A 14,407-nucleotide genomic window follows, 5' to 3' on the forward strand; every position below is an offset into this window, starting at 1 on the left:
AGTCACTTTACTCGTACCGTAATGCATGATCCCGTGTCCAACACCTTGGTCACTTTGAGCTCATTATGATGATGCATTACCGAGTGGGCCCAGAGATACCTCTCCGTCATACGGAGTGACAAATCCCAGTCTCGATCCGTGTCAACCCAACAGCTACTTTCGGAGATACCTGTAATGCACCTTTATAGTCACCCAGTTACGTTGTGACGTTTGGCACACCCAAGGCATTCTTACGGTATCCGGGAGTTACACGATCTCATGGTCGAAGGAAGAGATACTTGACACTTGCAAAGCTCTAGCAAAACGAACTACACGATCTTTTATGCTATGCTTAGGATTGGGTCTTGTCCATCACATCATTCTCCTAATGATGTGATCCCGTTATCAATGACATCCAATGTCCATAGTCAGGAAACCATGACTATCTGTTGATCACAACGGGTTGGTCAACTAGAGGCTTACCAGGGACATAGTGTGGTCTAAGTATTCACACGTGTATTACGATTTCCGGATAATACAGTTATAGCATGAATACAAGACAATTATCATGAACAATGAAATATAATAATACTTTTATTATTGCCTCTAGGGCATATTTCCAACACCACTCACAAGCTGCGCCTTGCGGATTTTTTCTTCATCATCGACAAGGTTGACAAACATTTAGCAGGCTGGCGGGGCCTGCTCCTATCGTTGGCCGGGAGAGCCATTCTCGTCAGATCCGTCCTCCGGGCTCTTCCAATCTACGCCATGAGTGTCCTTCTTCTCCCGGCGGGCACTGTGCAAGCCATCGAAAAGCGCTGTAGGGCCTTCTTCTGGACCGGCCAGGACATGGTCACCGGTGGCAACTGCAAAGTGGCTTGGGATATTGTCTGCGCCCCCTTCCCCGAGGCCTCGGCTTCCTGTCTCTCACGCAAATGAACCTCTGCCTTCTCCTAAAGCACATATCGAGGTTGCACGATGTTCACCCCTCAAGGGAAAACTCCTACATTGTCTCTAAGTACGGCTGGTCGGCCACCAATGACGTGTCCGCAACGGCCGCTAACCACACCCCTATTTGGCGTGACATCATGAAAGGGCTAGACCTATTTCGCTCCAACACCACGGTTCAACTTGGCAACGAGGCCTCTACCTCCTTCTGGCTTGACCTCTGGCTCCCTAACTCCACCATCACATTAGCCTTGCTTTTCCCTGCGCTGTTCTCCCACTCTAACCGGCCTAATACTTCCGTGCTCCACCATCACATTAGCCTTGCTTTTCCCTGCGCTGTTCTCCCACTCTAACCGGCCTAATACTTCCGTGGCCCGTGCTCTAGCTACGCCCGGCCTGCACCTGGAACTAACCCCAAGGCTGTCACACATAGCTGAGCGTGAACTGAACGATCTACGCAATATCTTGGCCACGGTAAACGTGAATTCGCAGGTACCTGACTGCAGAACATCAAGGGAGGCCGGCAAGCCGCTCACCACTAAACTGGCTTACACGGCGGTTTGGAAGGCAAGGCCCACAGACAACTTCGCCACGGCCATCTGGAGCAACTACGCCCCCGAACAAGTGCAGGATCTTCGTCTGGCTTGCAAACAAAGACCGCCTATTTACAAATGACAGACGCCTCCGGCGGGGCATTACTACTTCCAATGCCTGCCCATTCTGCTCGCAATGCGAATCCATTGAACACCTCCTGTTCACATGCCGACGGCTCAGCCCGCTTTGGACAGAGCTGGGTAGCCTTTGCCCTGTTGCACCACAGGGGCTCCTACACGCCTGGAGCGGGAACTTCAACAACAAGACCAGATCAACGGTCCTTTTGGCCGTTCTCTGGAATATTTGGCAGAGGAGAAACGCCAAAGTTTTTCGGGACCTTCACCTGGATCTACACACAACTGCAAACTCAGCGGCCAATGACCTACTCCTTTGGTCTCACCGCTGCAAGAATGCCATGAAACAAGCTGCGCTTCGAGACTGGGCATCCATGTTGTTCCTCTTAGCTGCGAGATTGTAGCCTCCAGCACTTTGTACTTTTTCTCTTTTTTTCTCTCCCTCTGACCCCATGTACTTCTAATGCTGAGCACTTTGTAACACCCCTTGACGATCGCAATAAAGGTTCAGGCAGGCGTAAGCCCGCCGTTGACGCGTCAAAAAAAAAAACGACTATAACTGAGACACCATATTAACCACCAATAATCCACAAAACAACCACAGCTGAATTTTTTATTTGACCACTCAGAATTCCAAATGAAACTACGGACAGTAACAAAGACATCGATACTAGTAGATGATTAGCTTGCCACTCGGCAGCTACATACCCCACATAAGCAAATGACTCCAAGCTATAAGCTAGGTTGAACATGTGTTGTACCATGAGAAAATGCATCTCCAGCTTTATCGCTCAAGTCTATACTTTAGGATTAAGGCCTGGACCTGCTGGCACAGCTGCATCGGAAACAGAACAACATGTTAGTTGCGTAACCCATTAAGAAAAGCTTGCATTGTAACAAAATGAGTTTAGTAAGAACAAAGGCCCAAAGAGTTAAACAAAATGAGCTTAAGGCCTTGAGTTCAAGTCCCTCTATGTCCACGTCATGAATTGGCTAGTGCAGGAAACTTGAGAGTGAGAAGTTGAGGCAAAATTCTAGTCACCATTTGAGCTACATGAAGCTAATATACATATACGAGACATATCCAGTTATCTGTCAATGGAGGTTTCCAACCAAGATTTCCAGTAGTCTTAGATACTACTCTAGACAACAACTAGTACCTCTAAGTAAACTTTAGCACTGCAAATGCTACACCATAGAAATAAACATGTCCCTTCTTATTTATCTTCCACACTTATTACTACTTATTCAATGTCTGAGATGCAAACTAGCTGCATTGATTTCATTAACAAGCTTTTCATTTGTTGTTATGCAGTAAACTAACTGAATCCATAGCATCATATCTTCTGTCTAGTTCAATGTTTTGCATATCAAGCAAACTTTAGGATAAAAAGTATTTCGTTTGTATTCCAGTTCTACTACTGTAATGCTACAAAGAGTTTAAGACGAGTTTTAAAAAAGTAGCACCTGAAGCATGTGGTTTGAACATGCTGCACAGATCATAGAAATCGTTCCTCACAGATTGCAGTGAGTTCAGGCACCTACAAGGAAAACGGTGCAGTAACTTGTGAAACTCCTTCCCATTTGCAGCTCACGAAAGAGACATATTAATAACTAACAGCTCATGAAAGAAACATGTTTATAATTAACAACTACAAAAAAGTTCATCCCACTGCAATTTCAAATACTAAAAATGCTCATCACAATTTGCCTCCAGAGTTTTTTTTATGGTAGAATTATCTTAACAGTTTATCTAGAAGCCTTATGAATATCACCCTGGAGTCCTGGACATACTTGCTTAACAAGATACACACTTGCGTCCATAGCCAATAATCTAACAGAGACAAGGGATAATTCTAACAAAAGATGACATCTTTATTCTGGAAATTACATGTAAAAAGGTGCTTGTAACATCAGTTGGAAGATCGAAACATCAACAAGTTATATGTTTATTTATTGTATAGATGTGCAATATTCAAAGAAGACAAAACTTAGTTTCCCTTTTATAGATCTAAACGCTATGATAATTGGGGCATTGCCGTCAATGTTGTAAAGAGAACTTAGCTTCTGTTTCAAATTTTATTTCTAAACATTCATGGAAAAGCATTCAATATAACATTATTAAGGGATATGATTAACTAGAAAATGGTACTAGAGCAGTTATATTCCTAACCCAAAAAGCTCAGGGGAGTCACCCAAATCTGTCTATAAGGGCTGAATAAAATGAGTAGTTTACAAAGGCAATGAACATGCAATTGCATCAAAATATACAAAACACTAATAATATGGAAATATGTTACAGTAGATGAGTAGAGCACATTCACATTCAGTATGGAGATTTCAGTAACACAATGATCGAAAATACAATAGTGTGACATAATGATACAAGGTACTGACCCATCTCTGCTCTTCTCCTGACAACACTGTTGGAACTGAATGCAACTGTTCTTCACTCTCTGAGCACCAAGACTGCAGCATGCAATAGCATACAATCAGGAAAGACCCACAAAATCACTTTAATGAATGAAAATGAACATTGGAATTCTTTCTCTTCACTTCAGAATCCCAAGCGAGTAGATGTAGCACTATGATTATCTGTATCTGAGTTAAGAAGTTAACACAATACAACTATGAGAGCCCGGTGTAAGCAAAATGAGTTATTTCACCAGGGCATATGCAATATGAAACATTAATCCAAAAGGAAATATGTATAGTTTCTATAATGGAAGTGATAATTCATGATAAATGACTTTGAATAAGTTATATATTTGATATGTAAAGAAGTAGTGACTCATTGGCTTATTTCCTCTGATTCCATAAGAATTACTTGTATATACCAAAAACATACATGGAGCTAAATTGTTTGGGCACAATAATATTAGTTTCTAAGGATAATACTATTAATGTATATTAACCACACAAAGGCTAACCTTGCAAAACTATCAACTAGTTTGAATGGGATCAGTTGACCTGAATATGTAAGATAACCCGAGTGTACAGTACCATCCAAGTAATGTGAATGCAGCGGAACAAGTTTCTCCTATATCTATGTCACGGAATGTTGTGACGATAAAGGGAGTATGATAATCCACACCGAATTAATTGGAAGAGCCCCACGATGTGAAGTGCTACTCTTTGAGCCGCTTGATGTGTGCGGAACATATGATATTTGACGGATCTGAATCATTAAATATGACAATGGATGAACGGACATGTTTCTCTGATATAGGTCATGGAATGTTGTGACGATAAAATAGAGAATAATAATCCTGCCCAAATTAATTACAAGAGCTCCCACTTTAAAAAGGAGACGTGAAGTGCGATTCTTTGAGCCGCTTGATGTGCGTGGATCATATGATATTTTTTGTCGGATCTAATAATTATTTAACATGACAATGACTGAATGGAGGTCAACCAGCCCCCCACTTAAGACAGAGGGTCCAAAGCAGTACTCATTGAGCTGTCCGGTTTATGGGAAGCAGATCATATTTGTCAGATCCAAATCATCAAACGGTAACAACGGCCAAACAATTTGTCGGATCTAAATAATATAGTAGTATAATGGCCAAACAGTTTGTCGGATGTACATCACACAACAGTATAATTGCCTAACTGTTTGTCTCGCCTAAATCATTAAACAATATAACAAACAAACTGTTTGTCGAATGCAAATCATAGAACAATACAACGGCCAATCGGTTTGTCGTATCTAAATCACAAACAGTACAAGGACAAAATTGTTCGCCGTATCTAAATCTAAACAAATATAACGGCCAAATGGATGTCACCTCTCCCCAAATTAATGGGAAGATGTGACGTGCTGCTTGTTGAGCTGCCAATGTGTACGGAACGGATATTTTTTGTCGGATCTACATGATAGATCACTACAACATGCCCAACGGATCTACGACACCAGTGGTACTAACACGAAAGAACATCAATCTATAATTGTTGAGTCGTTCAACAAATGCAGGAAACTGACCATCCTTGTCAGATCTACGACATAAAACACTATAATGATGAAACAGACCATAATTCCCCCAAGATGATTGGACACCTTACCATGTATCGAGCAGGGAGCTAAATACCTAATTTGCACGCCAAGAACCGAAAACAAACATAATTCCTATAGTATTGCACAAACACATACGAAGAGGACATGAAAGAAGAAGAAAACAGCCACACCTTGCACTGCTTCCCTTGAGCTGATGCACAAAACCACCCACCTTGTCATAGTCCACACATGGCTTGTCCCTGCAAAAACAGCAACCATATCCCCAAGCTGAAAATCAAACCAACCACTCTACACTAATGGTTGGATCAAAGGAAAGGAAGCTTGTGTACAGCAGCTTGGCGATCTCGCCGATGATACGCTCGCCGTCCTCGCAGAAGAGTGAGACAACCTTGACGATGAAGTCTGGGGCGCTCCCTTCCTGGAGCATCTGCAGCTCCTGGAACTGATCATCCAGCAAACCCTAGCCCACCAAATAAACACAAAACAAAAACATCAAATTCTCTGACAAATATCACGTTACCTATCCACCTCAATAGATTCCTGCATAATTGGCACCAAAATAGTAAATAGCTTACCGCAGCGAACATGTTGGCAAGGAGGCCGTTGGGCTGGTTCAACATTGGGGCCGCCATGGCTACCCGCAACAAGGACAATAGAGCTACAAGGGAGGAAGAAAGCTAAACAATGAGAGGATAGGGGAGGGCGAAGATGGAATGAGAGTGAATGGATGGAGATTGGTGTCGGTGGGTGCAGTATATATAGGGGAGATGGACTGCAAGTCCGCGGCCATGGATGGCAATGGACGGCTACCGTTCATTCTCTTTATAGCTCTCATTTATTTCCTCTTTTGTCCTTTCTCATCTGAAAAATGCTATCTATCATTTAAATGCCTTACTTGATTTGACTGGCTAGGCATGGTTTCATTGGATACCTTTTATTTCCAAAATGTTTTAGCTGGATACCTCTTATGTTCCAGCTTTTACCTACCTGTTTACAGCTATGTGACGTTTTCTAGTAACGTAATAATTACATTACTAGAGACAAAAAATGACAGCAGTACTCAACAAAGCTTTGGAGGTTGGCAAGCACTGGCAGATACTTAATACTCCAGTCCAGCTGTTGGATGTTGGAGCCAAGCACTGGCACATATGATCCTTGTTGGTTTTGTCTATATGCAACGACAGGACATCAAAGCTCTTTGCGTAATTGCATCTTTTGTTTCTGACCTATGTTCATCATTGTTCATACAACAACACCACTTTTTTGGTTCTAGTCCATTATCTTGTCAGCTGGCATGAGAATGGACAATATTTTCTGAGAGGCATGGTTAGTAGATTTAGGACTTGCTACAACGTGTGGGAGTAATGGCAGAATATAAGAATAAGAGCAATGGCAAAATTGTTACTATAATGATGGTGCTCCCTCTAAAATTAGCTTCCTCTGCCTATTATTTTGGCCATAATGTGTCAGCTATTCTTTGTTAACCTACAGATTTTCTAAGATCGAAAACTGAAAATATCATGGTCCTACTGACTGTTCTTGTCACACCATTTAGACCAACTAGGCATGCAGTACATGAAAGAAGAAACTATGAGGTGTTACAATCTCTTAAATTAAATGGAAGAAAAAAATGTGTAGCAACAGGTAACTGTTTGACAAAATAAAATGAGAGCTTTATACTATGATTGCATCCATTGTCATCAACAACCTATACGGGTGAAGAGTCAACTAAATGCCTCCACTAAGATGAGGGAGCTCATAAGCAGATATTCTAATTAGTAGAATTAACCGATAGACAGCCGAGATGCAATCTTATCATGTAATCATTGCTTTGAACCATGTGTGCCAAATGTCATAAATGACTGTTCATATCTCCAAAAAAACTTGTTCTTATATGTGATCTGAGTCAGAAAGAAAAGAAAAAAAACTCTCCAGATAGAAGGATTACTTAAAGTTTATCTTGTGCTCACAATTCCAGAAGGTATACAACCAAAGTCTAACAATAGCACAAAAAGGGCATAACCTCCAATGCATATAGACTTAAGAGAATGCTAATATAGCAGGGAGGGTGATCTTGTTAGGCAACCACAGTGTGTGATAGGAATTTAAATGGTAATAACCATGGAAGCGAAACATAATGTGCACAAAAATTGTTAAATATGCAGATAGAATTTACGATCTGTGCTCGGGACAGAGAAAGTCTAGATAGCTGATAATTCACACCGGCCAGTATCACATAAAAAAGGACAGACCCAGTGCTAAGTGCTAGAAGCTACCACACCAGGTGGGATTTAGGGACGGATTATATGAGACAAGCCATACCCCTGCACAATGCAATGCAGACAGGCTGCGTCGAACCCAAGACCACTTGGCACAAGTGGGGAGTGCTTCCCACTGTGCCAGGCCTGTCCTTCACCGGCCAGTATCACATCTGGATTTTAAAAAAAATGAACAAAGGACCACAGCACAAGTTCAATATAGCTGTGAAGATATATTTTTACAGCACTGAAGATAGGATGCCATCTCGAAAAGCCAGCTTGCATCTGCTAATGCCTAGCTCTGCCTAGCTCTGTTAATGCCTATGAATGTGTTCATTCAATCAGTCTAGGGCCCTAGGCTGATTGGATGCCACGCTAAACCGAAAGTTAATATTCTAACCATTTGGTGAGCTTAAATCACGATATAACCATTTGATATAGCTTCCTTCATATCTGCTACCTTGCTAGGCATAGAAATAACACATCAAACCTTTGATTGGTGCAAACAGAGGAGGCTCAGTCTTTACCGGACACTAATCTCTTCAAACAAAGATGCTGCAGAAAGAAAGAAGATTTTCAGCTTACAAGAACTAGAGCAAGGAACCAGCAAACTAGATCAAAACTGCATCCTCGGCAGTGTTCAACATACCATGGACGTCAACAAGTCCAACATTGCTCCCCCAAAAAATGGGTCCAGAATTGTCTTCCGAAGGGAAATTACAAGTTCCCTTCAAATTAGACTATCTCATATCATCGCCACGGCCAAATTGAGGACCTTCCTTCATGGAAATATATTACTCACTGATATTTCAATGCATTTGCAGTATGACCTAATCTCACACTCTCTTAGTTTCAATACAAATGTCAATACAATACAGGGATGAACAAGTCCATAGACATGCCACATATCAGGACTCATGACTCCCCGGTGGTAAGTGCAACAACTCTTGGCTAACATGATATGTCAGCTCTCCACTGTTTCTGCAAAAATGGAGCACATGATGCACCTTGTCTTCGGAGAAAACTAGCCACCAGCTCAAACAACAGCAAGTGTATAACCGACGGTTGACTGTGATTTCAACTATGCCTGGACAGCACCATATGCGCTGTGAGACCAACATGTAATGTTATTTCCATGTTGATAGAATATGCAGATTAAACCAAATTAAATGTTTGTCATCCCTCAGTAATTAGAGGGCATATGTAATTTCAAAAAATATTCTTATCTGTGATTTGAGAAATTAAAAAAAAAAGTGGGAATCACTTCAAATAGAATTGGAGTATTAAGAACATACCTCATACTGCACCACATGCCCCCGATTTCAAAAGGTATACAGCCAAGCCAACTATAGCAAAAAAAGAAAAGAGACAAAACCTTCAATAAACACCTGGAATTATACACAAGAAAACCAGTGCCTAGTCAGAAGGGTGATTGCTTGTCATGACTCATGAGGAATTGCAGGTGCATGCCCACAGATTCGAAAAATCCCACAGATTAAGATAATGCTAATATGGCAAGGCAGGATGATCTTGCAAGACAACCATGGTGACCTGTCAATGGAAAATGTAGTTAATAATTCCAGTTTAAATATGCCTATAACATATCTCTTGAAGTAGGACTCCCGAATTATAAATAGCTCGACTGCATGAGTACCTATTGAACCAATGGACCACCAGGATCAATCCAAATCATATATGAGGACACTAGATTTTGCAGAGAACAAGCAGTACGATATAATCTTGTTGTCATCTCATAAGCTAACAAATAGCATAAGAAAGTATCGAGTAGTGAAGCACATTCACGCCTAAATAAAAACAGGAGTTCAGGAGCCTACGAACCATGGAAGCAAACCATAATGTACACAAATATGTTAAATATGAAGATAGTTTTGATGATATGTTCTCTGGCAGTAATATTCTTGATAGCTGGTAATTTATGCCGGCCAGTATCACATCTGGCATTAATAAGTTCTGACGCAAAGATCAGCAGCACAAGCTTGATATAGTTGTGGAGATATCATTTTTACAACACTCAAAAATCTAGTGTAAGCCAGCTAGCATCAAATTTCTGGTGCCAAATATAAAACATGACATTGAAAGAAAAAAGCAATTGTTGTTACATTTAAGCTCTGATTCAAATTAACTTGGCCCCTGTAAGATGTTTAAACCCTTACTGATATAGCTTTGCACTTGACTTGGGTGTAAGGACAGAGTTCACCCATGAAGTCTGAAAGATTCAGAGTTTCAGAGTTAAATTTCAACTATCATTCAGATTCAGAGTACAAATGTATATAACATATAAATTGATTTTTTACATGCTCTCTGATTCGTTCAATTACATCCAAGTGAAGATCCAAGACACCATAAGCAAAACAGCATGGAGCTCATCAATGTACGGATTAATTAGACCACCAGATGTATCTACTTTATTCAACTTATTATTCGTTGAGGAGGTTCCCTCACTCCACTCAGTTGAGCTGATGAATCCAGCAGGCAGGCGACAACACACACGGGTCTCACCTTGTGTATTACAATATATAGGATAATACATACCTTCCAGAATTCAAAATGAGCAGTGTAGGATAAAACTCCCGCGAGTGCATCATACTTGTTACTGAAACTGCTTCAGGGCAGGGCATCATCAACTAACAGAGCCTTCAGAATCGCAAAACCCCAGGCTCCATGCTTCATCGATCACCCGGAAGAAGAGGATATCACAATGCATCCAAATCCAGTTTTAGAACATCTTCTCCTGGAAGAAAGAATGCACCATTGATCTACTTCAGTAAATCAGTCAATATGTTCATGTTCATTGCCTGGACACTTCTCGCTTGAGGAAAATCTACCCATCATCTCACCTGGTACGTCACTGCATTCATCAATCAACCCATTCCCTACCTGTATCTTGTTTCTACAATTCCCACTAGCTAGCTAGGCACCAGAGAAGAGACACACAACAGATCATCAAGTCAGAGCTCTTCGCCAGTATACCATGGAACCATCTCCTTTGTGTTACTGCAAGCACACGGCTGATATCCCATTGCTTTCAGTTCCAACCTTTACAGCCTGACATCAGGAACAAATGTCTACCATCATGACATGGCTTGGTTCTTAATTTGAGCTACGCAACATGCCTACTATTCATACGTTTGAAATTCTGCAAGATTCTATAACTACACAATATCAGACAGTTAGCACATGCATGCCTAAACTGAAATTTAACTAAATAGGCGACAAGAGATGGAAATTCAGTACAACCTCTCAGTAAAATAAATAAATAAAATAGCATCTTCTCCCAGACTCACAAGTCCTAACAGGGCAAGATATGCGTCTTCCTCACCAGCATACATGAGATTTGCATGATAAGATCTCTGCATGATAAGGTCTCTAGCTCCCACAGCCGAGCCACGACACTTCCACACCACCATGTTAAACCACTGTTGCATCACAGAGAGAGTTCTATCAACGATTTGCAGTGCTCAGAGGAAAGCTTATCTCCAAGTACTAGCAGCAACCAGCACAAAGCAAAGGGACAAGTAACACATAATTTTCATGCCACCCAGTGGAACTTGTGGAGTATAATATCTACAAACTACAACCACTCGAAACAAATCAGGAGATCGGCATATTCAAGTCAGTTAACTAGCAGCTTCAACAAGAACAATTGATTCTACAGACACGTATGTATAGACTAAAATCTGAGGGTACTTTTGTTTGTAAAGAGCATGAGTACTTTTGTTTGAGAATGTATGCCACTTGTCAGTAATGATACCAAGAAGCAACAGAGCCACACTCTAATAAAATCCTGATAAAGAAAGCAAAGAAATTCTGTTATGGACATCACCCATCGCTCATTGGATACAAATGCTAACGCTACTGTGAATCCATTATCGGTAACTTATCTCGTGGACAGAAATAATGAGATGGTGCTTTACCTTTTCAAGAAACCGACAACCTTTAGTCCACTGTTATGGGCCATCTAGATACAAAACAAAATGCACGGGTTCATGGGAAGTTAACAGCATCAGAAAAAGGCGTAGACTAACAAACTCAGTTTGCTTGGCCAATTGAAAAATGTCAACTTGTGCATCCTAGCAAAGTAGCAATTTAGTTACAGAATTAAATACACACAGAGGAATGATGAGATGTTTGAAAATGGTAAAAGAGGCATCTGCTAGCAATCACAACAATCAACCTAGCTCTAATAACTCAAAAATAACATTTTGAAGAACAAAATATCCAATAAACGGACTCGCTGAGAAAATAGCGCTTAATGGTTTCTTCATATACATTGGTGTAATGAGTATTATCAGTGTTTCCTCATACCGATTGATTTCAGCAATTAAATCTGAAGTAATGGGCATCAGTATCTACGAACGACGGATTCTTGGCCGGAGTCAAGTTTGATCTTTGAGCAGCTATCTAAAAACTAGATTGGTGTGTTTCTATTTAAATGTACAAAAAGGAAAAGGAAAAAAAAAGGATACATATGCATCACCTCCATCCAGGATATATGTACCATTCCGGTGGAACTAAAGGAGTATCATATCCACAAACTACAACCACACTCGAAACGAATCAGGCGATCAACAAGGAAAATGCATATTCAAGTCAGTTTACTAGCAGCCTCGACAACAACAGCTGACTCTATGTATAAACTAAAATCTGAGGGTACTTCTGTTTGTAAAGAGCATGGGTAAAAGTGACATGCCACTTGTTAGTAATGATACCAAGAAGCAATAGGGCTACACTCTGAAATAGAGCGAAATACAAGAAGCCTCTCGTAGCAATCACAACAATTACAACTTATAAGGGGAACGGGTTTATCATTTCACTGGGCAGGACAAGTCAATGTACAGTTGACCTCCAATATAAATTTTTTTGAAACAAAAGGGGTTTCCCCCCGCCCCAACTTTTATTAAAGCCAAGGCATACCTCCAATATCAGGTCAGACAAACTTGATGAAACATATAAACACTCAAGTGTATGATGCATCACATACACATTTACTGCATGGAGCACCACAAAATATCCATTTATCATTCCCAACAAGGCAACAAAATCTTGATGAAACCTAAGAAGAAAAATCACTGTAAAAACCTCAACAGGTTTGTGTCTTGCTGAAAATAAAAAATAGTTCAACAGTTGAATAATAATGCACCTTTAATGTCCATCTCCAACAAAAGTAATTCTTACACCCAGGAGCCTTTCCATAACCCTGCATCGACAAGTAAAATAAGCAGAGCATTAACAGGGCAAAATGACATGTAGCAAACACCTAATCTTGAGATAAGTGGACATATGAAAGGTTTAAGTACAGACAGCATGCAATGCTTACTTTGTTACAAAGAAAATACCAGATCATGATAACTACAACTTATCTGCTTGACAACTAGAAGTTAAAATAATTCTAGCATGCTTTGGCAGTTACTTTGGAAGTTAAATAAAGTACTGAAATTATTTGTCTTTTCAGATCAAACATAGTTCAAAACCTTAATTTTCCCTTGCGAAAATCATACAGACACAGGTATCAAATTTTACTATCCGTCGCTAAACTTCAATGTTATCCAGATGAACACCCAAGATGGCAGAAACTAATTCAGGTACAGATTATGTTGCCAGTTGGAAGTAGTGTGCCCCCAAAAGCTAGCATATTATGTGCAGCTTTTCATACAAACAAGAATACCAACTGTTTGGTGCAGATGAACACACAGGCAAGTAATTCAGAACCTGCAGTCTCTGCAGAAATTCAGACCATGTATTCAGAGTATGGATGTACATGATACCAACTGTTTGGGGACTATATTCACGATCACACCAACCAAAGCAATAAATTAATCATTCAGTTTTAGCCAAACTAAAGAAGAGCTAGCTCAGACATAGAAGTAAGAAACACTACCTAGCTACTAGTGAACCTTCTGGTGGTGCTTGGCACAAAGAAATACCCACAGGACCAAAACACAATAATGAACCAAAAATCTTAAGCTGCCATCCACAATAAACACATCATTTATGGCCATTTCAAAAAAAAAAAATATGGCCATCGTGCAGAGCAGGATAATACACCTAAGTTTACTAGCGGCAAGTGCTTCTCCATTGTCTCAATAACATTACTAGCATAAGAATGGACAGACACACCTAAGTTTACTTAAACTTAAATGATGCCAAACCTCCTCCATATGAGAGTTTGATGTTTAGTTAAGTGTGCATCTCTCTTTAGCAGATAACCAGATGTGAGCCCTGTACATTTCGTCCTGCTGCCCAGCAGGTATTTCCAATATGACCGATGGCTCCAAATCGTTACCTCTGATCCAACTTAAGGAGAACTCACTTGCAGACCTTCTATAGTTGAATGATTAAGTCTATCTTTAGTTTGTTAAAGCAAAAACAGATCTCTATGAATCTGCATATGAGCAAACCAAAATGATTTTAATATCAAACCATAACTGAAAAATAGATTAAGCTAAAGCCACTATTTACCTAGATTTGGGAAGGGCATCAGATTTATCCTCAAATTATCCACTATGAATTGCAAA

The 14,407-nt window shown here is 40.4% G+C and overlaps 1 protein-coding gene across 4 annotated transcripts; it reads right to left on the minus strand.

Annotated features, from left to right (window-relative positions):
* Window positions 1-2,160: 2,160 nt before the first annotated feature.
* LOC123113215 (histidine-containing phosphotransfer protein 1) lies at window positions 2,161-14,073 on the minus strand. 4 transcript variants are annotated; one of them, XM_044534400.1, is made up of 13 exons: window positions 13,364-14,073; window positions 13,033-13,089; window positions 11,212-12,945; window positions 10,730-10,937; window positions 8,521-10,623; window positions 8,399-8,426; window positions 7,936-8,044; window positions 6,189-6,271; window positions 5,943-6,073; window positions 5,784-5,852; window positions 3,996-4,067; window positions 3,066-3,139; window positions 2,161-2,433 (listed from the first exon to the last, which is right to left on the minus strand). In XM_044534400.1, exons 8-13 carry the CDS (start codon window positions 6,243-6,245, stop codon window positions 2,396-2,398), a joined length of 441 nt encoding a protein of 146 aa, XP_044390335.1. In that variant the 5' UTR covers window positions 6,246-6,271; window positions 7,936-8,044; window positions 8,399-8,426; window positions 8,521-10,623; window positions 10,730-10,937; window positions 11,212-12,945; window positions 13,033-13,089; window positions 13,364-14,073; the 3' UTR covers window positions 2,161-2,395. The 4 variants fall into 4 exon arrangements, with proteins under 4 accessions (XP_044390335.1, XP_044390334.1, XP_044390332.1 ...); XM_044534399.1 differs by having other exon boundaries at window positions 8,362-8,426; XM_044534397.1 differs by lacking the exon at window positions 7,936-8,044.
* Window positions 14,074-14,407: the final 334 nt, after the last annotated feature.

This window comes from Triticum aestivum, chromosome 5B (assembly GCF_018294505.1).
Source record: "Triticum aestivum cultivar Chinese Spring chromosome 5B, IWGSC CS RefSeq v2.1, whole genome shotgun sequence".
NCBI classification, from domain to species: Eukaryota; Viridiplantae; Streptophyta; class Magnoliopsida; order Poales; family Poaceae; genus Triticum; species Triticum aestivum.

Excerpts from the sequence above, each read along its gene's own strand:
- LOC123113215 (XM_044534397.1), bottom strand. The coding sequence starts at position 8,544 with ATGTTGGACTTGTTGACGTCCATG. Across the intron at positions 4,068-5,783 it reads CTCAAGGGAAGCAGTGCAAG|TCTTGGTGCTCAGAGAGTGA; the intron begins GTGTGGCTGTTT and ends TGCATGCTGCAG. Across the intron at positions 2,434-3,065 it reads GTTCAAACCACATGCTTCAG|CTGTGCCAGCAGGTCCAGGC; the intron begins GTGCTACTTTTT and ends TTTCCGATGCAG.